This window comes from Giraffa tippelskirchi, chromosome 6 (assembly GCF_054371585.1).
Source record: "Giraffa tippelskirchi isolate mGirTip1 chromosome 6, T2T-mGirTip1v1.2.pri, whole genome shotgun sequence".
NCBI lineage: Eukaryota > Metazoa > Chordata > Mammalia > Artiodactyla > Giraffidae > Giraffa > Giraffa tippelskirchi.
In genome coordinates, this window is record NC_137280.1 from 10,840,245 (window position 1) to 10,866,580 (window position 26,336).

The following is a 26,336-nucleotide window of genomic DNA, read 5'->3' on the forward strand; positions in this document are numbered from 1 at the left end:
CCAACCCAGGGATCAAACCCGGGTCTCCCGCATTGCAGGCAGATGCTTTAAATAGTAAAATGATGCTTAATATCTGTATAATGTATTACCAATGATATTCCCACAAAGATAAGATCCACTTCACTACTATATTTAATATCATCTCAGCAATTTTTAACTGTATTTATTTTTTATTGTTACAATTATCTTGCAGTAAAATTGACATTTTCTTAGTGTACCGTTTTATGAATTTTAACACAGGTATAAATTGATTTACCCACCACCACAGTCAGGATGAGTTCCATCACTCCAAAGACTCCCTCATGGGACTTCCCTGCTGGCTCAGCGGTAAAGAAGCTGCCTGCCAGTGCAGGTGACACGGGTTTGATCCCTCATCCGGGGAAGATTCCCCATGCCTCGGAGCACCTAAGCCTGTGCACAACTATTGAGACTCTGCTCTAGAGCCCAGGAGCTGCGACTACTGAGTCCACATGCCCTAGAGCCCATGCTCCGCAGCCAGAGAAGCCACTGCAAAAAGAAGCCGGCTCACGGCAACTAGAGAGTAGCCCCGCTCTCCACTAGAGAAAAGCCTGCACAGCAATGAGGACCCAGCAGAACCAAAAGTAAAATAAAGTTATTTTTTTTAAAAAGACTCTCTCATGCTATTCTTTTTTGGTCACACCCTTACCCTATTCAGTTACTGATCTGTTTTTGCTACCAATATAGTTTTGTCTTCTCAAGAATGTTTCAAATAAATAGAAATCATACAGTACACCACCTTTCAGGATGGTTTCTCCCACTCAGTATTATGTCTTTGAGATTTACCTCAAGTTGATGCCTATATATCAACTTTGTTCTTTATTATCTTGTTCCTTATATTTGTTGAGGTGTTTCCATTAATAGCTCTTAACTATCACAAATAAAGCTACTATGAACATTTATGTACATATTTTTGTGTGAACATTCATCTTTACCAATTTGATAGAAATGGCATTTAATAACATGGTAATTTGAATTATTAGTGGTGAGACCTTTTTCATATATAGTTACATTTCCTCCTTGCTTCTCTAATTTCATATTATAAAGGATGTACCTAAAATAAGTTTCTCACCTTTTTAAACTGAATTTTCAATCTGATCTGAAAACCCTCAACACTCATTCATCCAACAGCTTAGAGATTGCCCAAAATGCAGTCTAAACTCGAACTCTTATTGCAAAATTTCAGTGAAATCTATGAGTAGAAAACGGGCACTAAAGAGAACTTGAATTAGTAAGAAATTTCGTCAAGATTAAAGTAAAGGACTTTCCTGGTGATGCAGCAGATAAGAATCCACATGCCAAAGCTAGAGACAAGGGTTTGACTCCTGGCCCAGGAAGATTCCACATGCCATGAAGCAACCAAGCCCCTGTGCCACAACTACTGAGTCCAAGCTCGAGAGCCAGCATGCTGCAAGTACTGACGTCCACATGCCTACAGCCTGGACTCTGCAACCAAAGAAGCCACCACAATGAGAAGCCTGCGCAGGGCAACAGAGTAGGCCCTGCTCGCCACAACAAGAGAAAGCCTGTGCACAGCAACAAAGACCCAGTACAACCAAAAGTAAATGAATAAAAAAATTAAAATTTTTAAAAATTAAAATATGGAGGGAGAACCAGTGCATTATTTTAGGGGTAAGAAAGAGCTCTTAAAAAGATCACTTGACTTCCCCCTACTAAAATCCTTTCCCCACAATAAATTACAGGAAAAGGCTATAGCATGGAAAAATAAAGTTAAAATTATTCTGTGATGTTATGCTCAGGGATAAACTACAACACATGCATAAAAAGGGAACTTACATTGCCTGAAAGAGTGCCTGTCCCCACTGTTCCCACTGTAATCATCTGAATAACCACTCAACTCCCTCGGTTTCTTCAAATTCGCAGTCAACTTCACTAACTTGGCTTCCAGTTGGGCCTTCCCCAAAGTTGCTGTGTTAAAGGCCACTAAGGAGCTCTTTGTTGATAAATCCACAGGTTACTTTTTAGTCCTGACCAAAATTCCCAAAAGTATTGGACAATGTTGACCATTTCTTCCTGAAATACTGAACTGTATTTTTATAGCTTCTAACACACTTCAAATTTTCCTCTTCCTTGATTGCTATTTCTTAATCATCTTTGCCAGTTCTTACTTCCTCTCTAACCTTTGTTTATTGGAGCACTTCAGCCTTGAGTTCTAAGCCTGCCTCCCCTCAATATGTACCAAGCCTCCTTAAGTTAGCTCCCATGGCTTCAATACCATTACTATACTAAGTTATATTTTTTTCTCTAGCCCAGATCATAACTTTAGATTTGTATGTATACCAGTACATGCAGTTGGGTCTACATGAATGTCTCATGAATGTCACAAACTCACCAGGTCCACTTATCTTCTCTTCAAAAATTGCTCCTTTTTCAGTTTTTCCATTTTTCAGTGAAAGAAGCCAAGAAACTGGCAATCATCCAGGACATTCATTTTCTCAGTTCCTGAGCCAATCAACCACAAAATCTACATGATTCCACCCTCTTCATGGTTCTCAAAGCTGTGTACTATTTGCCTTCTGCATTGTCCTTACTCTTTCCAAATAATCATCTCTGGACTACGGAAAAAATGCAGGGTCTTCTCAACAGTTCTTTTGAAGTCTTCTCTTGCTACCCCTACACCCAAAGCCATTTTCCATATTTACTGTATTTATTTTTAAATGTGGGCTTCCAAGGTAGTGTGGTAGTAAAGAATCTGCCTGCCAATGCAGGAGATGCAGGAGATTCGAGTTCAATCCCTGGGTTGGGAAGATCCCCTGGAGAGGGAAATGGCAACTCCAAGATTCTTGCCTGGAAAATTTCATGGACTGAGGAGTCTCACAACACTGAGCGACTGAGCTCACACACATGAATTTTTAAATGTAAATCTAATCATCTACTTGTCTTAAAGGTCTTGAAGAAAACATTACTTCCAGCCAAAGTTCCTTCTACTTCTCTTCCTTCAACATGCTTATCTAAACTAATTTCTAATCACCCTTCCATTGAGTTTAAATTACCCTGACCGCAAAACTACGTCAAGTTGTGTTATCTCAGCATTAATTCAGCAATTATGTGACAAATTATTTAATGTCAGCCTTTCCCAAAAAACTATAAAGTGTTGAGAGGAGGGTCTCTTTGGATCTTGATCATCACCATATTCCCATAACAATAGGGAGTTTTCAAAACTGTCATTTTTATTCTAGGCACATTTTTACTTCATGTTTATAAAGATATTAAAATAGAATTACCTTAAAACTAATTTTCATGAGAAAGTAGCCTTAGAAATTAACTTTGAACTCAGCTGCATAGTTGTACATACTGTGTACATTCAGGATTATTTTCCAAGTAAATGTTATAACAAAGATTTATCACTTCTTTATGTGTTTTAATTTTTGCAAACATAAATTCTTTCATAACCATAATTTCTACCAAATAGTTTTGCTAAATCAAATTTTGCTTAAATATTATGGAGACTGTATTACTCCCTTAGTTTTTAGTCAAAAAGATACCAGTTTTTAGATAAGTTAGTTGTCATGTGTTATTTTTGTTGTTCTAATTTTTCCAGATAAAGTTTTGAAGGTTTTAGCATTAATGAAAAAGATGGGATGCTTTGATCAGTTTTTGAATTCTAAAAAATGTTGTGGTGTGCAATTTTAGACGATTTTAGTTTGTTTTCTTTATACACTATTTCTACTAGTAGCAGTCACTGTACACTGAATGAAAGACTGCAACAGCTTTCTGTATTTTTCAAATTTGTTCTTGATTTTCACTTGGTTAAGAGAAAAATGCAGTTCCTCAGGATTGCTATTAAAGAAGGGACAAAAGCCTGTCTTCATCAAAAATGGCTGGGAAAGAGTCAAATATTCTGTTGTATTCCCAGGAGAGCTGCCTATTATGTCCAAACCTGCCCCTGCAAAAAAAAAAAACAAAAACTGACTAGAACAAAAGACAGTAGTTAAATTCTAAGAATTCAGAATTCCTTATACTAACTGAAATAACATAAGAGTCTCAGATTTAGATATATCTTTTCTTTTGCAGGAAAAAAAGGAGAAGGAATAAAAGCATGAACTCTGGAGCCAGCCTGGTTGCGCCTGAAGCTTGAGTCTGCCCCTAACTGGCACTATGACCCTGGACAAGTTACTTACCCCTGTGCGAGCTTATAAACTGTCAAACGAATGTAATACTAATACCTACATCACAGAGCTGTTGCATTAGACTAGCTAATACATGTAAAATGCTTAGAACAGTCTTTGCCATGCAGTAAGTGCTCTCCAAATGTTAACGACGATCATCATCATCTTGTACTTGTCCCTTTCCCATTTGGTCCCATTTTAAATGTAGGCATAGGGCAGGAGAAAGGACTGGCTACCTGCTCCAGTATTCTTGCCTGGAGAATCCCATGGACAGAGGAGCCTGGTGGGCTACAGTCCATGGGGTTGCAAAGAGTCGGACACAATTGAGAAAGACTAACAAACAGGGCAGGCAAAGGAGAATGACGGCAAAAAAGCAGAATGAAGATATTAGCAATTAAACATATTAGCAGCATAACTTCCTTTATCTAGACTACTTGTAACATATAAAATAATGACTAATTGCTACATTTCAGACTGACCACCACTAACAATTCCACTCTAACCTATAATTTTTCCCAGGCTTTCCAGGTGGCTCAGTGGGTAAAGAATTCGCCTGCAACGCAGGAGATGAAGGAGACCTGGGTTTTCCAGGTCGGGAAGATCTCCTGGAGGAAGGAATGGCAACACATTCCAATATTCTTGCCTGGAATCTCACGGACAGAGGAGCCTGAATGGCCATAGCCCATAGGACTGGAAAGAGTCAGACACGACTGAAGTAACTGAGCACGCACGCTATTCGTTTTTATTTCTAAACTTGGTTCTGATCTACTCCCTTGACCCTGTAATGTGCTTTCCAAATCAATGCCAAAAACAGTCTTCATAAACCAGAGGCTCGAACGTGTACAGCAAGATTCACAAGGTAATTCACAGGGTACGAATGCTTAAAACCATGCTTTGACAAAAGAGGAGGCAGAGACATGGTCATTTAAATATTAATAGTGGGTATTATCATCTTAATGGGTGAGTCCTAAGCATAGTAACTCTAAGACTGTGTGGCTTAATTATACATTCCATAAACCCAAACCTTTAATATTCTTTTCTTTTAACAATTTTAAACATACACATTGTTTTTAATGGAGTAAAGGGAATTTAAAATTTCTCATATCATCAAATTCAACAAAAAATGTAAATACTCTTACAAATCATATTTTTTGTTTCAAAATTACCAAAAGCTACCAGAACTTTTAATATGCATTAACATATAACTGCAACATAAATGTGAGATTTGAGAGATATGGTTTTTATTACACTAAAAATATGCAAACATGAATATACAAATTCTTCAAACTGGTAAACATCCATAGTTTTCTTTACCTAACAAAACAGACTGAATGTCAACCAACTGCAAGTATCATTATGTATAAAATAAACCTAGATGATATTTCTTTGCATTAAAGATCATTTTCAGAATGATACTTTGAGGACGGAAGGAACTATATATTTCATCATATTTCTCAATTCTTCATGCCAAAGCATATATGCAATAAGTGCTAAAACAGAAAAAAAAAATCAACAAACTACAATATTCCCAGGTATCTAAACTATATGCTCAGCATTTTTAATTCATTTAAATATTAAAAAAATTTATTCATCAATTTCAATTCTGACATTCCAATCAACAAACATGCAAAGCTTTATTTTAAAAAATAATCCATACACTGTTGATGGAAGTGTAAAATGGTACAATTACTTTGAGAAAAGGTCTGGCAGTTTCTTAAAAAGTTAAACATATATCTTCCCTAAGCCAGAATTAAGTTCATGACACACTTATACGAGAATATACAGAAAAACCAAAATCTGGAAAAAGTCCAGAAGTCCATCAAAAGATAATGGATGGGGACTTTCCTGGTGGTCCAGTGGCTAAGACTCCATGCTCCCAATGCAGGGGGCTGGGTTCGATCCCTGGTCAGGGAACTAAGGTCCCATATGCCTTAACTAAGACCCGGTACAGCCAAATAAATACATTAGATAAATAAAAAGAATTTTTTTTAAAAGATAAAGGATAAACAAACTATGGTGTATTTACAAAATGGAATAATACTACTCAGCAACAAAAAAAGCAATGAACTACTGATGAGAGGATGGATGAATGTTAAAAACACTAAGATGGATGAAAGAAAACAGAAACAAAGAGTCCATGCTGTTTGACCTCATCCATATTAGGTTCTAAAAGAAGCAAAATTTATCTACGTTTTTTTAAAAATTAGAACAACAGTTGCCTGAGGTGCCAGGGGATCAGTTAGGAAGGGGCAGGAGAGCGCACTCTAGGGTGATAACTTTTTACACTTGATCTTGGTGGAAAAGTGATAGGGTGGTAACTTTTTAAATCTTGAAGTGGGTTTAAGCTACACAGGTGTAGTAATTTGTCAAAACTCATCAAATGGTGTATTTAAGATTTCACTGTTTGCAAATCTTACTTAAAAAACTCATACACACACAAATAAATATTAAACCCCAGTTCATAATACTCATGCTGAAGTGTTTATGGGTAAAGTATTTTAATTCTGCAACTTGTTTTAAAATAAGTTTTCCTTAAAAGAAAAAAAAAAAAGAATTCATGGATGGATACAGATGGATAACTATGTGATAAGTGTAAGTCTAATGATATATCCATGTTAGTTAAGTGTGGGCTAACTTGGGTGATACTTTTATTTATTTATTAACTTTGTTTTCCATTATTTACAAAGGAACTGAAAACTAAAGATAAATAATATAAATTCACATCATAGCTGCTATTTTTAGTGAAAACATCTTATAGAAGATATATAAAAAATATGGAGCCAATTTCTCAAAATCATATACAGAAATCTGGCATGACTATTAATGTTTAATTAGGTTGCATATTTTAAGAATTTGCTCTTTTCTATTCGTTAAGTATTACAACTATATTTCATCTAATTACTTTTACTATTTACAATCAAAGTCACCATCAAATGTTCAGTTGATTTTGAGAATCTGTGAATCTTAACAGTTGAAAAAAATAAATATATTATGAAATTTAGACATGGTACATTTGGCATCTATACTGGCACAAGAGCTTCCCTTGTAGCTCAGTTGGTAAAGAATGTACCAACAATTCAGGAGACCCAGGTTCACCCCTGGGTTGGGAAGATCCCCTGGAGAAGGAAATGACAACCCACTCCAGTGTTCTTGCCTGGAGAATCCCGTGGACTGTAGCCTGCCAGGCTCCTCTCTCCATGGAGTCACAGGAGTCGGACATGACTTAGCAACTAAACCACCACCAACCATTGGCACAATCACCTAAAGAAATGTCATTATTTCAATTATGTCTCATCAAAAAATTTCACCTGTGTAATACTGAATTCTTTGACTTATGGCACACAAAAAGAGTACCCAAATCAACACAGTGTATTACCATGTATTTAAAAGAACATGTATTAACAAACCATTTAACAACTATCATCTATAATATATTTTAACTACAATTTACCACACTCAGTTAAAACTTGACATATTCTAAAAGAAGGCACATGAAAAATAATTCATATTTTAAACATGTTCATGTAAGTAATGATGCAACAAGGCAGAATGAATCTTTCAAAATTAAATTACACCAAGCTGATGTCTCATTACACAAAACAGAAATATATTTGAGTATTTTAAGAAATCTGGCATTTGTTAGAAATGAAAGAACTTCATAAACTTTTTCAGGGTGCTATTATAAATCATACCTAGTTTAATAAAGTCATAAGTCGTAATAAAAAGAAAAGAAAACAACATACCCATTTAAGTTCACATGAGTAAGAAAAGACAAGGTGACAAGAATAACATATGCACTATCTACATTACTAATATGTTGGATGAAATAGTCTTATGACTTAGTATATTTTTCAAATTTAATGTATTTATACAGAACCAAGTCTACATTTAAAAAATAAAATCACTCTTTCCTATGTTTTCCCAGCATTACATTTCATAAGTAAAGCTCATGGCCCCAAACAGTTCTCTGTAGTATGTAAGATGTCAGGGGGCTTCGGTTCTATTCCGTTTGCACTAATAGAATTTGCCCTTACATATGCCCCTTAGTGAAACTTGTCCTCAGCAAAAACTGTTAATGTAAGTTGGTAAGTAGTCAAAAACTCAAAAAATTCTCAATATAGAAAGGAAAAGAAAAAAGCTTTAGCTCAGAATTTCCCTAAGATACTCTGCAAGATAATAATAAACAGCCTCCAAAACTAGTTCAGTAGTTAAACAAGTCTTTTTCACACAGAATTTCTCAAAAAACTATCCTATGCTAACTATAGTTGCAGGGGTGAGGAGGTGGAGTAATAAAAATGAAGCAGAATCACATTTACTTTAATTTTTGCAGATTAAAGTTAAACAACAGTGACTCAGAAAAACTGCTGCAGTGAACTCCACTGCAATGAGTGGAATGCTGGTGTTTAAAAATATGTAAAACTAAGGCTTTCTATTCTATTCGGCCCTAAACGCTAACACATTTGTCACATGATATCAGCAATGAAACAACAATCTTGAACACCACTGGTGAAAAATCTTACTGAAGCAGACTGTTTTCTCGGCAGCAAAAAAAATGTTCAATGACAATTTTGTATAGTCTATGTTTTTATCTTCCACATTTATTTTAGAATCTAATCACCAAAAAAAATGTATATTGCACTTTTTTTGAACGTTACTTTGCTAATAAAGACATTTCATAGAATGACTATTCCATAGAACAACTTGGAAAACTCTGATTTAGCTGTACAAAGTTAGCACTCAAATTGAACATTCATTAACAATTCTGACTAGTACCATGCTAAGATTATAATATGAATTACATTTTGTGCGGTAACTTGCTTTCAATAATTTCAAAAAGTTAAAGCTTACTACTGTAAAGATTTATGAGAATTATACTGTAAAGACATTATCTCAAATAAGAATTATAAAAGTCTTTAGACTGAAAGAAAAGTCAGAGAGCAGATTAAAGATGAAATTGTCAAAAGGATGTATCACATTATACATTCAAGACATTTTTATAATATTTAACTCTAACAGCAGATATAAAATGCCAATGAAATTAAGCAGTCAACAGGCTCAAATAGTACCATAAGAGTCTATTTTATTTACTTTCTTTCTATTCCTATAGCCATATCCTAAATTTTCGATTTCATCTCCTCACTACAATGCCCACTTTGAAATGCTGCTATTATGACATTAAGACAGAGCTCAAGGCATATGCCCCTAGTCAAATCCTTCCAAGGTTTCCCATTATACGTTCACATTTGATTCCTTAAAACAGCTTTTAATGTAATCCATAATCTAGCACCAGTTTCCAACTTCCAAAATGATATCCCTCAGTTTACCTTCACCCACTCTTAAACAAAAATTTTTGAAATGCTAATGATTTATGCACCATGTTAGACTTCAAAATACTCTGTTTCAGTGGTTCTTTGAATGGCTTTATAGTTTGCATCAGAAATCTCTAGAGAGCTTATTAAAACAAACTGCTGGACTCTACCCTTTGAGTCACTGATCCAAAAGGAATGGATTTACATTTCTCTCAAGTTCTTAAGTGATACTGATGCTGCTGGTCAAGATGCACTCTTGGTGAACCACTGGTCTATTCCAAAGGCCATGAGCCAGAAGCCCAATGGCTTAATGAGGCCCATTTGCATGTTTCATGTATTTATTATTTTAAACATTTTTAATTATTTGTAAATGTTTTTAAAATAAAAATTTCTCATAAAAATGCAGATTTCTTGCTTATTTCTGCATGTAAACATTCTGCTAGAGCTAAAGGTAGCTACCCCAATGAGTCCAGGTATATGTCCTCGTCCAGACTATCACAGCCCTAACTGGCTCTGTGTTCACTTAAAATCACTTAAAAATCAGCTGGTTTAGCACTGTATTTGGGCCTATACACTCTGACCCACTTTTTCTCTTCATCTATGCCTTTATTCATGCTGCTCACTCTGACATAAACAGCCTTTTCCCCAAAAACTGCTGAAATCCAACCTACCCAATTCTCAAGTTTGGCTTAAAATAGCCTTCCTTCCTCAACAAACCCCTAGCAAAAATAGAAATCCTTAAGTAGTACACATATTAAAGATTTAACAAAATGTGTATGTGTGCTTTAAGAATCAAGGTTTTATTTATTTCCACAAATATTAAAATAGTAATATTTACAGAAACATAAGACTACAGATACCATAAATTATACACATATAATGTTTTGCTATTTTTCTTGTAAGTAAAATTTTAATTTTGTTCATTAAAGTTTACTGTGATTTCTACCATTCAAGAAATCTTTTTCAGACTAAGACATTCGGAATGAATCAACATATTAAATCTCATAGTCAACATATTGGGTTGGCCAAAAAGTTAGTTCAGTTTTAAGTAAAAATAAAAGACACATTTACTGGACAACGTATTCACTAACCAAACAAACTTTTTTGGTCACCCCAATATATAACAGCTCAAACTACTACCGCTGCTGCTAAGTCGCTTCAGTAGTGTCCGACTCTGTGCGACCCCATAGACGGCAGCCCACCAGGCTCCCCTGTCCCTGGGATTCTCCAGGCAAGAATACTGAAGTGGGTTGCCATTTCCTTCTCCAGTGCATGAAAGGGAAAAGTGAAAGTGAAGTCGCTCAGTTGTGTCCGACTCTTCGCGACCCCATGGACTGCAGCCTACCAGGCTCCTCCGTCCATGGGATTTTCCAGGCAAGAGTACTGGAATGGGGTGCCATTGCCTTCTCCAACAGCTCAAACAGTATATCTTATTTTGCAGGACAAAAAAAAAAAGAAGGATGGGAGTAATTGACACAATCTCCCTGATTTCACAAACCACCAGTTTTTAAAGGCAATTTTAATGAAATAAATGTTTCTAATTTTTTATCATGTAGGATATTTTAGCGGATTTTTACTTCTATGGAACAGCAGGGGGAAAAATTACAGAGAAACAAAAACTGAGTGCTGGTCCTTGCTATGCCATAAAGAGCTTTGCTAAACCGAGTAAATCACTGAGGTTTCCCTCACTCTCAGTTTTATTACCTTTAAATTGAGGTGGGAAAAGTGTTCTCCAAATACCTTCTATTTAGGACCCTAAAATTCTAGTCCCTAATATTTTAGTCCCTAAAATTCTAGAACTTATTCCTTCAAAGAATGAAAGCATAAAATCAGTGTCATATAGACAAGCTTCTATTAAGCTTGTGTTGTTTCTAAATTAGACTAACTTATTAACAAACAGCTTGAACTATAGACAGCTTTCAAAGTGTTAATTAAAAATGTTGAAGATTCAGAACTTTGAAAGAATATTTATGTATTTACATTTGCATTTATATATGTTAATAATCAAAATAAAACATCTCTTGTAAGGCCCAGGAAGACAAAAAATTTATAAGCATGCCATCAGTGTTTTACTATATCTCAAAGGAAAATTAAATAATCAGAAAATCATGTCAAAAAAGCCTTTTTCATAATAGAGATTAACAATATGTTTAAAGATTATGTATTCTGCTTCAGGATATTTCCAAATGAAACTAATCAGGCCAAAATTAAAATAATCAAATTGCAAGATTGAAAAAAAATCTCAGAGACTATTATATTCAGGTAGATCATGCCGTAGTCGAATTGCTTTCAGCTTCTCAACTTCAATTTTTGCTCTTAGCAGCTCTTCCTCTAGCTGCTGCCTTCTTTTCAATCCATCCCTCTTCTCCTGAACATATAATCCAAAACTTTTTTGATTTTCTAAAATTATCTGATGCTCCTCTTTCAGCATTTGTAGAATCTGAGGATCATATCCTAATTGTGACCTAAAATTTTCTCCACTCTCATGCCGAAAAAAATCATCTCTCCTTGGGATAGAAGATGGAGACGATGTCATTCTCATATCAACAGAGGAAAGTGATGGTGACAAAGATCTTTCCATTACACGCACTAATTCCTGTTCTTCTCTTTGCTCTAAAGTATCACTCTGTTGAGAATTTAAAACCAGTGGAGGAGGGGGCTTAACGTCTTCTTCTTGCTTCACCTCCACTGTAATAGCAACTGGATGGCGGTCCAACATTACCTGTAGTGAACTGGTACCAGCCTGTGCTTCCTCATCCGAGTTTGCACTACAGCACACAAAAAACCATTATAAAGTGTAAATCGAATGAAGACAAGAGCATTTCAAAACATAATTTCATATTTAATATACATTAAATTATCAAGATAAAAAGCAAATTAAGAAACAAAAAATATTTTTTAATCCTTGGAGTAATAAAGTGACTAAGGTAGGGATTTTAATTATTTTATATATATATTTAATTATTTTATGTATATATATGTGTGTGTGTGTGTGTGTGTGTGTGTGTGTGTGTATATATATATATATATATATGGCTCTCCCCTATCTTTAACTTTAAAGTTGGGCTCTTAAAAGAACAGGAAATTACAAATACTAAACAAGGCTATAGAGGTAAATAAAAAAGAAATGGCATTTTTAACACTCTCAAAGAGATATCAATTGTCCCTGTAAGCCTGAGGTTCTTAAATGCTGTAAAGTGTCATTTAATTCATTCTGAGCCTTACTATCCCCACTTGGTAGTCCTAGACCTCCTATTTCTGCTCTTCTGAACTGATTAATCTAAAAATCACTGCGGTCCATGACTTTGGAAGGGGGACAGTGGAAGGCCAGTGGACAGCGGAAGGCAGTCTCTGAGAGGTACTGATTCCTGTATTTGTCACACAGAAAAAATCAAGATTGTGTATGATTTGGGGTATGCTCCACTAGCAGGGAGTTCTCCTCACTTTCCAATCTCAAATACAGTGGTGTTTCCCCCTTACCTATCCAGAACCGCATGACTCAGGTGCTCTTTAAGTCTTTTAACCAGTGGCCAGGTGAAGTGTACAAGAGCAAGGGTTTACATCTACCACTGAATCATCAGTACCCAGTATCATACTGTACTTGGAACCTAGTACATACTCATCATATGTTGAAAGACTGAGTAAATGAAATGGTTTTTAATGCAATTTTTAATGGTCTCTATATAGTAATAGTTTATTAAATTTACATGAAATTTCCATAAAATATGCCTTCCTATTAGAGGCAACTACAGTTTTAGCATAATTTAAATTTTGATATACTAATGTTTGTTATGACAAAACACAATGTTCCTTAAAATTCTGCTGGTTTTTAAATAATTTCATGTATAACATTAAGTTGTGAACTAAGAATACATGTTCCTTGGGTTTTCTTTTTTTAATATATGTCTCTGCCTAACTTAAAAATAAAAGTTACAGAGGTGAAAGAGATTATTGGAACACTAATGGAAATGCTACACTTAATATTATTGAAAGAACATTTTATAAACCATAAATAAGTAATACAGGTAAGAATGCATTCCACATGGTTGATTAAAATGCTGGAACAAGTTCAAATAGAACATAAGGAAAAGAATCTAAACTCTCCATATGTCATTAATAGCATTAAATTGCCAGAAATATCAGATATTTGTCTAAGAGGTACAAATGAAATAAGATATTTAATATGTTGTGAAAAATCTATTTGTATAATAGATTATATAAATTATAATCTTGCCTTTGTGAGTTTATTATTTTTGAAAGCAAAAGAAGGAATACAAATGTAATTCATATTAGTAAGATTTTCTTTTACTAACATCTCTAAATCCTAGAGTGGGAAAAAGTTAAAACAACAGCTACAAATGAAATTTTAAAAACTCACATAATTACTTTTCAAATTAGTATGTATAATGGACTATAAGACTCACAATTAAACATAAATAATATACTCCCATGTAAATTAAAAATATGCCTTATATCTGGAATATTCCATGCTATTTTAGTTTAAAACATCACAAATAAGGCATAACAAAGTCTAAAAATGACTTAGAGAAAGTCACAAAAAATCATCAGAGAAGGACTTTTAAAATTTATGAATATGAATTCTGAGGATCAAATTGGTTATAAAAACACAAAATATAATCTGATATTAAAGAGAGGCAAAAATAAAGACATAAATCAATGTGAGTTGCAGAAACAGCCTTATGAAATAGTTGCATATCCTTAAATACATTAAATAAAATATGTAGTAACATTTTCCTTATTAAGTATGGAGAGTTTGATGATATTAACAGGCATATTTATATAGAAGCATAATTAAGATACTGTAATTATAAACTTCTGAGGTAATTAAGAGTCAGGATGATGTCAAATAAGTATATTAAATACATAAATAAATTAAATGAAAATGCTAGTATAGAGAAGGTGGGCAGTGCAGACATGCGAACATGAGTGTTTTAAGTGGCATATTTCTGATACTCTTACCTTTAAAAACTGAAAAACTGTTTCAACAGTAGGCACAGAAATGTGTAAATCCAGTAGGTATAGAAATGTGTAAATCAATTAACTCATTTTATCAGAGAAATGTTGATGTCCCAAAAGATTGATTGTGTAGGTATATATATTGTATGTATGTACGTGTACATACACCATACACACGTAAACAGATACTTGTATCTTATATATTATTTCTCTTGTACATGACTGTATTTTTAAAATACACAACTTAATAAAACTAAGGTTTCCATGTGTAGTTTTCAAATTATAAAAGCCTACAGCCAAAAGGTAGTTTAATACCTATAATGCAAAGTCAATGTTCTTTATGGTTCAAAGAGGTAAAAAAATTGAATGAGTACAAAGCAGTCTCACTGTGAAGGGGTTTTTTTGGCACATTCACCATACTAGGATTTAATCATTTGTCATCACAGTGAACAGTTTAAGCAGTGACCCCATGAATTAATGTAGTGTGTATCCATGTCTTGGATTCCCACTAGTACTATCTTTCACTATGTTATCAACTAGAAATAAGTATATTGTAAGAAGTTGGGTCAAAAATACTATCCTAGTAAATTATCAAAATAACAAATATGTTTGACTAAGAAGGTTTTTCCCATTTCTTCCCTAACTTCAAAGGAATTTCACAGGTAATTAATCATTTTGCTTATATAGACTTTTTCACCAACAGGAAAGTACTTTGTAAAGTTTTGTTTGAAAGGTTCCTCAACTAGCAAGGAGTTTACGGTTTGCTTAAATTATTCCAAATGATTCAGAAAAAGCATGAAGCTGCCATTTTTTATCTTTTGCCAAGGGTTAAAATCTGAATTAGCAGTAAGATTATAGTTTTTTAAGATTCCCAGGCAAGCGGTTACATAGAGCACAAAATGCAACCAAAAACCTGTTTCTAATCCAGTTGCTCTTATTGACACATTAAAATTCATATTTTGATACGCTTGAAGAACACTATGGGAGAGCTTAAAGTGAAACTAGACCACTAACATATAAAAGCAACAAAAACTTTCATTATGTAATCTGAATCCCTAATTAGGCATTAACACCCTTTCCTGTGTGTCCTTGTCTCTTTTGAGTATAAATTAGAAAAATAATTTAAACTGTCTTAACATATACATATACAATGGTGCTACTAACAAGTTTACTTAATTGTTCATTTTAGGTTTTTAGCTCAATTAATATTCAGTAAGTGTAGACAGTGAAAATTCATAATAAAGCGAGGGTCTCATTTCTCCTGAAACTGCTAACTTTATAAAAATTGAAAATCCAATGAAATGTAATCTTAAGTGAAATAAGAAAAAGTTATCCCTCAGAAGCTAATTAAACAAATTAATATTAAAGCTTAAAAAGTTTATGAGGTAATGTCACAAATTACATCCCATTTATTCCTCCCTAACCTTTACTTTTTAGAAACTACAGAAGGAGGGAAGGGGGAAGGGAAGACAATCAATAGTGAGTGGCTTAAATCAAATGCAGCAGAAAAATTCCTTATAGCCTCACTTTTCTTGTTTAAGAATGCAAAACAAAGACACTATTCACTGCTCCCGTAGTGGGGATGTTTACTATGCATATCTCTATCACAACTATGCCAGAGCCCAATAGATAGGAGGCGCCATAATTTTCCACAACAAAATAAAATAAAGCTTACCTTTGTATGTGGTTTCTGTCTCTTACCAGGCAAAAACTGGAAATCTGGGGAATCATCTCCATAACTTTCTTGGTTGGCTCAGAAATATTGCTTTTAAAATCTGACTGGGTCTCTTTTTGCTGCAATAGCTCCTGTTTGGCATATTCTTTGAGCCTTTTGTAAAGAGTGCGTAGGCCCTGCGCTGTTCGAGGAGGGCGGTCTACTCCAGTTGCATTATAGTTAACTGCTATGATATCCCAACATCTATTCTTTTCCACTATCACTGAATGTTTGTTAGTGTGTTCTTCCAGAATTTTAACATATGGCTTCACAAGCTTTAACAAATCAAGCTTTTCAGATAAGGTAAAATTGGAAGATCTAGCTTTTCCTACCATTGTTCTTTTCAAATTAAGTAGGCAGTTTCTGAAACCACCATGCAGCTTTCAGCTCTGCTCAGCTCTTTTCACAAACAGAAAAAGATCAGGCTTAACTAGGCTAGCCTCATTTAGGCCCACGCCTACAGGGGAGGGTTTATTAAAATTCCTCCAGCTTAAGCTGACGCAGGTTCAGGAAATCTGCTTAAGCCAAGCCTGACCTACATAAAGCTTCTCACTGAAGAAGACAGGAAGGCACAGCAAAACACACTTGCTTATAAAGAGAACAGCTCGAGATAGGATTTAATACACAAAGGTCTAGAGATAAGCATGGAACACAGCTAAAAACTGGCTAATTTAGTGAGAATATCAAATTTCGACACGTTTGCATAGCTGATAGACCGAAACTGCGTTGCAGTATCACTTTAATAAAAACAAAAGAGGAACTGTTTTGTGCTATTTGTTTACAAATCCAGTAGGCAGAAAAATGAAAAAGCTAAAGATATGAGTGGTGAGTGCAGTGATTCCTAACAGAGCCCTTATCACGGTTTCTGAGCTGCTGCTCTCTCTTACAAAATCTGCCTAATGCTGGTCCTGCTGTCAATCAGGAATTGCATATCCTCTAGCTAGTTAGGTTACACCCGGCTCAGACTCCACAGTAAAGCTAAGCTTCTCCTTCATTTTACAGTCTACAGTAGCCACCGTCTATTTTTTTTCCCCCAGTTACTTATGAAAAAATTTTTGAACACTATATCTAAAATGCAGATAAAAATTATTTTTAAAGCAATGGATTATTCCAGCTGTAACGTACGTTGAATATGCTAGCCTGCTTTACCACGTGTAGGAAACACCATTCACAGAGAGAACAGCATAATAACGCCTTGAGACTGCACACAACAAAATTACATTGGCTCTTAGTACTGAGGAGGATTTCTATTTAGCTATATTCACACAATTTGGACTATGAAAGGCAACAGTCAGTCTAGTCAGTTGCAAGGCCATCTATTTGTTTATTTAGGATATATTTCCTAATCTCTGTCTGAAAACATGATAAATAACAAAGTAAACAAACAAGCCTATTTTCTCCTGATACACATGTTTTTCTAGACAGGAGAATGAATTAGAACATACTTCAACACAGTTACATTCAATCAAAAAATTACTGAACACCTATAAAAACGTTCCCAAGCACTGAGAAAGGCCCAAGGAAAACAAAGGTAAATAGTAAACTGTCAGGGAAGCCCAAATCTAGAAATCGAGATACAGACTCTATCCAAAGAACTGCAGCTCTACAGAAATGCCGCAAATTTTCAATTACTTTGTTTTTCATTCTTTCAATGAAAGAGAATTAAATTAAATTTATTAAGTTCTCACTCAGAGCCAAACAATGTGTTAGAAGCTTTAAATACATATTTGTCAGGAAAAACAGTGAAAGATTGCTGGGTGCACTATAGGATGCTAGGTGTTTTCTGGCATACTCTAGAGGGTAATCTGATTCTTTAGTGGTCCCTAGCCTTTCACTGTCTTTGAGCAGTTTTATTGCTGAGTAAGACTGCAGAAAATAGTCATGTAAATGATTCTTGTCCATAGAGAAGCAAATTGAAAACTGACCTACTCCAACCACCTGATCAGTTACTTGAAGGAAAGCAAGAACACAGGATATATACTGTCTTTAAATATAAGTATTGTGTTAAGAAATGAAGTGCTAACGGAAATATGAAAAATCATTCAATCTCACTATCAAGGAAATGTATACCAAAAATGATTTTCATTCATAAGATTGCAAAATTCTTAATGACTGAAAATGACAGGAGTGGATGAGGGTGCAGGACAAAGAGTACTATTCAGCAAATGGTCACGGGAGTGTAAAATGGCTTTTGTGGTGGCAATCTGAGAGTATCTACTCATACTTTACATGTGCAAAAACTTATAAAATTGCAGTAATTTTACTTCTCAGAATCTACCTGGAAAAATACTCAAACACACAAGGCCTTCATAGTAGATGCATAGTACTGGGAGCAATCTAAGAGCAATCAGTTGGGAACAAGTTAAAGTCACTAAAGTATATCCATACTATGGTCAACCCCGGGCAGCATTAAAATGCAAGAAGCAGATTTCTATGTATTGACACAAAACAAGCTCCAAAATAAATGGTAAGTAAAAAAAGCAAGTAAAACAAAAATACATACAATATAATTTCATTATGCTTATTAAAAACACCCAAACCTAAATATTTCTGTGGGTACAAAAAATATATATTTAGGTACAGAATGCAGGTCAATACACAGGTAATGACACTCCAAAAAGGTCTAGAACTCCACCACCTAATTACAGGAGCCATGAGCCACAGCTATTGAGCAATTTTTTTTTTTTTTTGGCCCTGCAGCACATGGCCAAGTTCCCCAGCTAAGGACCAAAGCCACAACTGCTGCAGTGGAAGCGCAGTCTTAACCACTGGACCACCAGGGAAGTCCATCTATTGAGCATTTTAAATGTGGTTAATGGGATGAAGAGACTGAATTTTTTTATGTTATTGAATTTTAATTGTACCGTGCTGTGCTTAGTCGCTCAGTCGTGTCCAACTCTTTGGGACTCCAGGGACTGTAGCCCGCCAGGCTCCTCTGTCCATGGGGATTCTCCAGCCAAGAATACTGGAGTGGGTTACCATGCCCTCCACCAGGGGATCTTCCCAACTCACAGATCGAACCGAGGTCTCCAGCATTACAGGCAGATTCTTCACTGTCTGAGCCACCAGGGAAGCCCAAGAATACTGGAGTGGGTAGCCTATCCCTTCTCCAGGGGATCTTCCTGCCTCAGGAATCCAACTGGCACCTCCTGCAATTGCAGGCAGATTCTTTACCAGCTGAACTACAAGAGAAGCCCTGGTTTTTAACTGATAAAAACACAATTTTTTAACTGAAGCAGCATATTATTCCATTAAACACAATTTCATTGTTTGGATAGGCTTACATTTTTACTTAACCCTTTTGTCACAAATGATTCTATTATTTCTAGTATTACGGACAAGAACTCCCTTCTTGACCAAACTGTAATCAGGCTCCTCTAAGCCTTCTTCTCAACTAGCAAGAATCCTACTAAACCAGTTTATAGACAATCCCCCTACCCTTGTTACCTAACCAAATTATTGACTACCACCCTTAATACCTAACCAAGTTTTTCTCAGTAATTTTTTACCTGACTACCTTACCCTGCCCATTGGCTACAAATCCCTGTTGTAGTAGCAGCTGAGTTCAGTCTCTCTCCCCTGTTGGAATAGTCTTGAGTTAAAGTCTTCTTGCCTGTTTAACTTATCAGTACAATTTTTCTTGACACTACACATAATCACATCACCAGTGTAGTCAATCTTAAATTGGAAATTCTGCTTGAATGAATTTTTTCTATGCACTGATAAAACATTTAATTGATCTGTTTGAATATTTTATGCAAACAGCGCAAATTACAGTGACATCCTGTGTAAACTGTAATTGATTATTAATCTGAATCACTTATTCTGTCTTAATTATAATTATTTTTCTAGCTAAATAATGAGCAAATTTTTAATGTACAAAAGTGTACTACTGATGCAGAATCAAATGCAGGTGCAGAAGCTAGTACTCTTACTGAAATAATACAGAAAAAAAGACAGACGGAACTAAAGCATATTGCATATTTCACATTGAATACCAAATGCAATTTACTAAGCAGAACAACAGGAATTAGTTGTCCAACGCATTTTAAAAGCTTAAAGAAAGTAGAGCGGTGTTTAGGCCAAGCTACCGCAGTGAGGAGCGAAGCTGTGGCCATGAAGGAGGAGAAGGAGCATAGGCCTAAGGAGAAGCGAGTAACCCTCTTGACTCTCCCAGGTGGTAATTCGGAGATGACCGCCCACGTTGACCAAGCAGCAGCTTCAGGAACATCTTCAGCCTATGCCTGAGCATGATTATTTTGAGTTTTTTTCTAACGATACTAGTTTGTATCCTCATATGTATGCAAGAGCATACATCAACTTTAAAAACCAAGAGGACATTATTTTGTTCAGGGATCGTTTTGATGGTTATGTATTCCTTGACAATAAAGGTCAGGAATATCCCGCCATCGTAGAATTTGCACCTTTTCAAAAAGCTGCAAAAAAGAAGACTAAGAAAAAAGATACTAAAGTTGGGACTATCGATGATGATCAGAATATAGAAAATTTTTGGAGAGCTATGCTGCAGATAATGAGAAAATGACATCTACTCCAGAGACACTGCTAGAGGAAATAGAAGCGAAAAGTAGAGAACTAATAGCTAAAAAGACAACTCCACTTTTGAGTTTCCTGAAAAACAAGCAGCGGATGAGAGAAGAAAGGAGGCAGCGAGAAATAGAAAGAAAAAGACAAAGAGAAGAAGAGAGGAGGAAGTGGAAAAAAGAAGAGAAACGAAAACGGAAAGATACAGAAAACCTAAAGAAGATAGACAGAGTTCCAGAAAGGGACAAATTAAAGGATGAACCAAAGATTAAGGTACACAGGCGTCTGTTACAAGCTGTGAATCAGAAAAATCTGCTCAAGAAGCCAGAAAAAGGAGATGAAAAAGAATTGGACAAAAGAGAAAAGCTCAAGAAATTGGACAGAGAGAATCTGAGTGATGAAAGAGCCAGTGGGCAAAGTTGTACATTGTCCAAGCGTTCTGAGGGTGAATTTAAAGATGAAAAGCCTAAGAGACCTGAAGATGAGAGTGGCAGAGAATACAGAGAGAGGGAGCGGGATTATGAACGAGACCAAGAGCACATCCTGCGGGAGAGAGGCTGAAGCGGCAGGAAGAAGAGCGCTGCGGGCAGAAGGAGCGCTATGAGAAGGAGCAGGCTTTCAAGAGAAAGGAAGAAGAAAAGGAGGAGGAGAAAGAAGCACTTCGGGATAAAGGAAAGAAGCCTGAAAGTACAGAGCCAGTAGGCAGCTCAGAAAAAACTGAAAAGAAAGAAGAAGTGGTTAAGAGAGATTGAATAAGAAACAAGGATCGCCCGGCGATGCAGCTTTACCAGCCAGGAGCTCGAAGCCGAAATCGACTCTGTCTCCCTGATGACAGCACCAAGTCTGGAGACCCAGCCGTAGAAAAAAAGCAGGAAAGTGGTATTAGCCATAGAAAAGAAGGAAGCGAGGAGTGATAGGTCCAAATGGCCTCAGGTGTCCCGACTGTCTAGGCAGCCAAAGAGCAAAAATTAAGCAATCCAGAAGTGCCTTCAGGGCAAAGGAATAGAGAGAGAAAGGGGGTCGCTGTGCTGGTGGGGTACACTGCAAAGGAGTATGGTTTGCGTTAAAGCAGGAACCCGATTTCAGGTTCAGATTGGAAGTACAATTTTCATTTTTTATGCAGTTCCTACAAATTTAAAGTGTCAGACAAAGCTGAGGGGGAGAGGACACACATTGCAGTTTTCAGGCAAGAAATGTCATGAGAAGACTTATTTAGGTATGACACAAGAAGAAGATATGAGAACTGGCTTTAAAATCAAAAGGTTTTGTTAATCTTGGATTGAATTTTCTTAAATTTCAATGGAGCAGAGTCACTGTGAAGTCTTGTTCAGATCTAGTTATAGTCATTGTTGGTGATAACTGTTGACTTTGTGTAGTGTAGGAGCAAGAAGCATGTAATTGTAATACAAGTACAGTGAAGGATATAACACATTTTCACTTATGCAGAAATTTAAATAGTCATGTCATATTGATATCTTATGTCCTAAAGTTTTAGGATTAGTTTAGGAACAGCTATCCACTCCAGTATTCTGGCCTAGAGAATCCCATGGACTGTGTAGTCCATGGGGTCGCAAAGAGTTGGACACAACTCAGCAACTTTCACTTTCAGTTTAGTTCTTTGTTTGCTTACGTAAGATTAGTGTAAAAAAAATTTTTTTTAAAACATCTCCTTTTGCCTTTAGCAATTTTTATATTTGTAAAGTTTAACCCTTAGTTGGTGCTTGACAATCCAGTCTTTGTTTGACCTTAGGTCTCATGAGCTGAGTGCCTACCCTCTCCAAGAAGGAAACTGCACCAATATTTGTTCCTGTTAAATAGCAACTTAGCTTGTTTTGCATTGATGTCAATAAATATCAACATCACTCAAAAAAAAAAAAAGCTTAAAGAAAGTAAACTAAACAATACTAAGAGATATTGTCAACATAAACATAATAAACTGACACACAGTTTCCTCTCAACAAACAAGAACTGAGGAAGTTTAGTCACTTCAAATCAAAATTAAATATACAGAAATATTTTTAAATAATATGTAACAAGGTCTGATTGGAGAAGGAAATGGCACCCCACTCCAGTGTTCTTGCCTGGAGAATCCCAGGGACGGCGAAGCCTGGTGGGCTGCCGTCTATGGGGTCGCACAGAGTCGGACACGGCTGAAGCGACTTAGCAGCAGCAAGGTCTGACCTTGCAACTTTGGTCAGCTATAAAATGGTTTCTTGCACTCACAAGAAAAGAAAACCATTTTTAGACAAAGAGATGGTAAAAATATATTATATATTATTTCAGTTGTGGAAATTTTATCAGAAATTATGGAGAAAAGATTTTAAAAGATATTTTAAAAATGAAAGACCTTCAATTAAGCAACCAACAATTGCCTATAGAATATGAGACCTAACATATTGAACATCAATTGATTCAATATTTTTTAAATTGCTAACAGTTTCCTTTAGATTTAAATGAGTTCTACGATAAAAGAGATGCTGCCCTATTAACATATGAGTCACATTTTATCTCAAAGTTACAAAGAAATGTTACCAATTCATGACCAAATAGATATAGAACTCATAACACAGGTATGTTTTAATCTTTTACATCTGTCAAAGAATTTCAGCTAGACATGGAAAAAAAAAACAGTTCTACTACAACAGATGCTGCTCTGTTAAGTCTAAAAACCCAGATTTATTGAAATTTTAAAATAAGAAATTAATATTTCATTTATTACTGTTCTAGATACATACGAAAATATTTTGCTCAACTTTCTAGAGCAGAATCTATGATGAGTGTCATGAATATGTTGTTAAACATCTGGAGGACTTCCCTGGTGGTCCAGGGGTTAAGAATCCTCCTGCCAAAGTAGGCTACAGGGGTTTGATCCCTGGTCTGGGAAGATTCCACATGCCTGGGGGCAACTATGCCCATACACCACTACTGAGCCCTCACTCTGGAGCCCATGCTCTGCAATAGAAGCCACCGCCACGACGAGACGCCCAAGTGCTACACCTGGGGAAAGCCCATGTGCAACAACAAAGACCCAGTGAAGTGAAAAGTAATAAAATAGTAAATAATTAATTTAAAAAAAACAACACTTGGAATACATATGGAAATAGAAGTTCTTGGAACTGGTTAAAAAAAGAACACAATTTATTTAATGATTTTTCTGGTTTTTTGCCAGTGCTTGTTGGTTGGGTTATGAAGAGTTTTATAAATTACTGTACTATCTATAAATTTATAATTTTTATTGCCTGTGATTATAGGAGATAATAACTCCAATAATCCAACCAACCCAAGATTTTTTAACTCAACCCAAGATTTTTTAAAAAAACAAAAGGGACACTTGCTAAACATTAAAAAATCAAGGACAAAAAAAAATGGCAATGTAATTTATACTTTCTCATCAATATCATACTGTATATGAGTGAGTCAAATTTGAAACTACAAAGAAAAGAAAGGTATATTTGTGGCCTGGTGAGATAGGTAAAATAATCTATGCTTAAAATAAAAATTTTCATAAAAATACAAATCAGTAACCAACATTATATATCCCTCTAACATAAACTGACAGAAAATTTGAATTATACTTAAGAGTTTTATTTAAATTACATGAAAAAACTACAAGAAAAATTTGAAAAATACTTTGTTGATTTTGAAATTTAGAGCTGCTTTTAAATTTATACAATGTTCTTATGAATTCAGTGTTAACAGTATGGAATTGACACAAGAATTAGTAAATCTGCTTAAGTTGGACAGACATGTTTTTGAAAGTTACATGTTTTATTTCCAACTCAAATCAATTCTTCTGAAAAAGATGAGATAGTTTTGTTGATGTAGATGTGAATATAAACAGAATTTTTTAAAAACTCAACTCAGCTAGTGAACTTTTACATTATGTTTAGAACTTATTTATTTCATAAATATGAAGTCTAACCAAGAATTCAAAATAAAAATTCAACATCTAAATTGAGATCTGCTGTAAATGTTAAATACATATCAGCTGTCAAAGACTCAGTATGAATAATAATAGTTAATAACTTTTATATTAATTACACATTGAAGTTATATACATATTGAGTCGATTAAAATGTATTATCAACATTAACTTCACCTGCTTCTTTATACTATCTTTAACATGGCCACTAGAAAATTTTTAAATCTTTATATATGATTTATATTCTAGTTCTATTGGATAGCTTTGGTCAAGAAGGACAGACACCAAACTAATGACAGCAACTATTACTGGGAGGAGACCAAAAGTGAGGGGAATAGCTTAGAACCTTTCATTCAACTGTATTAAATGGCAGAGACGTTTCAGAAGGCAATTAGCAAACCATATTAAAATGTAGTTTAAACACATTATGATCTGACAACTGAGAAACAGTTGCTTAAGTTCATAAGACCACATGTACAAGGATGTTCACTGTAGGACTGTTTTTAATAAAACCCTAAATAAATCATGATATATTCATACTATGCAAACCCTGCAGCAATTAAAAGGATTCTAAAATGAAAACAAAAATCTCCAAAGCACACCAGTGAGAACTGCAAAGTACTTTCAGCACAGAGTATCTTCCTCCAAAACCCTGCCCTGAGACGTGACCAGGCCTAGGATGGCCTCTAGCAGCCTAAAGGCCCTGTCCCTGGGATAATCTAGCCGCCCTGTGAGTTCCATTCTGCAAAAGCTCAGGGCTGTCAAAAGAACTTACTGTTTGTTCTGGCCAACACCCGACCACAGGCCCTTGACCTCCCTTTGGTAGCACATTTACTAAAAAGGCTGACAATTGTGAATCCTTCCTCTGTCCCTCAGACATGGTTTGGATCTCCCAGAACTCAGGAGTGTCCTTCTCAAGGACCTGAAAGTCATTCCTTTGAAATGTAATTATCAGGAAGAACAGAGCCAAGGCCTTCCAGTCTTGGTGAGAAGGTGGGATCCTAACTTTGATAACTGCCAGCTAGCAGACACAGCTGCCTAATCTCATTTACACCAACCTGCTTTTTGCCATTTTTCACTTCCCTGACTCTACTTGAGCACTCTGCCTCCCTCATCCTCCCTTCAAAAGCCCAGTCACCTCTGCACAAATCAGAATGAAGCTCAGTTCTTGACCCCACTGTCAGTAGTTATTGAATAAAATCTGTTTTAATTGTTTTTAACTAATATCTAACTTTGTTTATCTTTGACACTGGTGAATGAAAAAAAATCAAGTTGTAGGTAGATATATGTATACTGTATGACATTTATTTGAAATACACCACTCACATCAATAATTCCAATTTCTTACAGGTAAAATTTATAAGAGCCTAGCTGATGCTGGTGGTAAAGAACCCAACTGCCAATGCAGGAGATGTAAGAGATGAGGGTTCGATCCCTGGGTTGGGAAGATCCTCTGAAGGAGGGCATGGCAACCCAGTCCAGTATTCTTGCCTGGATAATCCCATGGAAAGAGGAGCCTGGCGGGCTACAATCCATGGGGTCGCAAAGAGTCAGACACGACTGAAGTGTCTTAGCAGCACACAAAGCTCTACTTACAGTATTTTAGATAGTTGCATGAGGAGAATGTATTTAGGTACATTAATCTCAATGAATGCATGATGTATTTTGAAGAAAATGTACTGATGTCTACAACTTTAAAATTGATTTTTTAAAAGTAAGACAGA

General features: G+C 35.5%; 2 protein-coding genes and 1 pseudogene across 6 annotated transcripts in view; 1 reads left to right on the forward strand and 2 right to left on the reverse strand.

The window, feature by feature from the left end:
* The window catches only part of RAD54B (RAD54 homolog B), a 120,356-nt gene that overhangs the window by 53,480 nt on the left and 40,540 nt on the right, over positions 1-26,336 (reverse strand). The window lies entirely within an intron of this gene.
* On the reverse strand, positions 8,715-16,711 carry FSBP (fibrinogen silencer binding protein). Its single transcript, XM_081496977.1, has 2 exons — positions 16,110-16,711; positions 8,715-12,225 (listed from the first exon to the last, which is right to left on the reverse strand). The coding sequence occupies exons 1-2, from the start codon at positions 16,481-16,483 to the stop codon at positions 11,700-11,702; spliced, it is 900 nt and encodes a 299-aa protein (XP_081353103.1). The 5' UTR covers positions 16,484-16,711; the 3' UTR covers positions 8,715-11,699.
* LOC145509044 (regulator of nonsense transcripts 3B pseudogene) lies at positions 20,265-21,604 on the forward strand (annotated as a pseudogene).

Bases quoted from the DNA above. Each gene is read 5' to 3' on its own strand.
- FSBP (XM_081496977.1), bottom strand. From the start codon at position 16,483: ATGGTAGGAAAAGCTAGATCTTCCAATTTTACCTTATCTGAAAAGCTT. The intron at 12,226-16,109 runs GTAAGCTTTATT...TGTGTGCTGTAG, and splicing joins GACAGAAACCACATACAAAG to TGCAAACTCGGATGAGGAAG.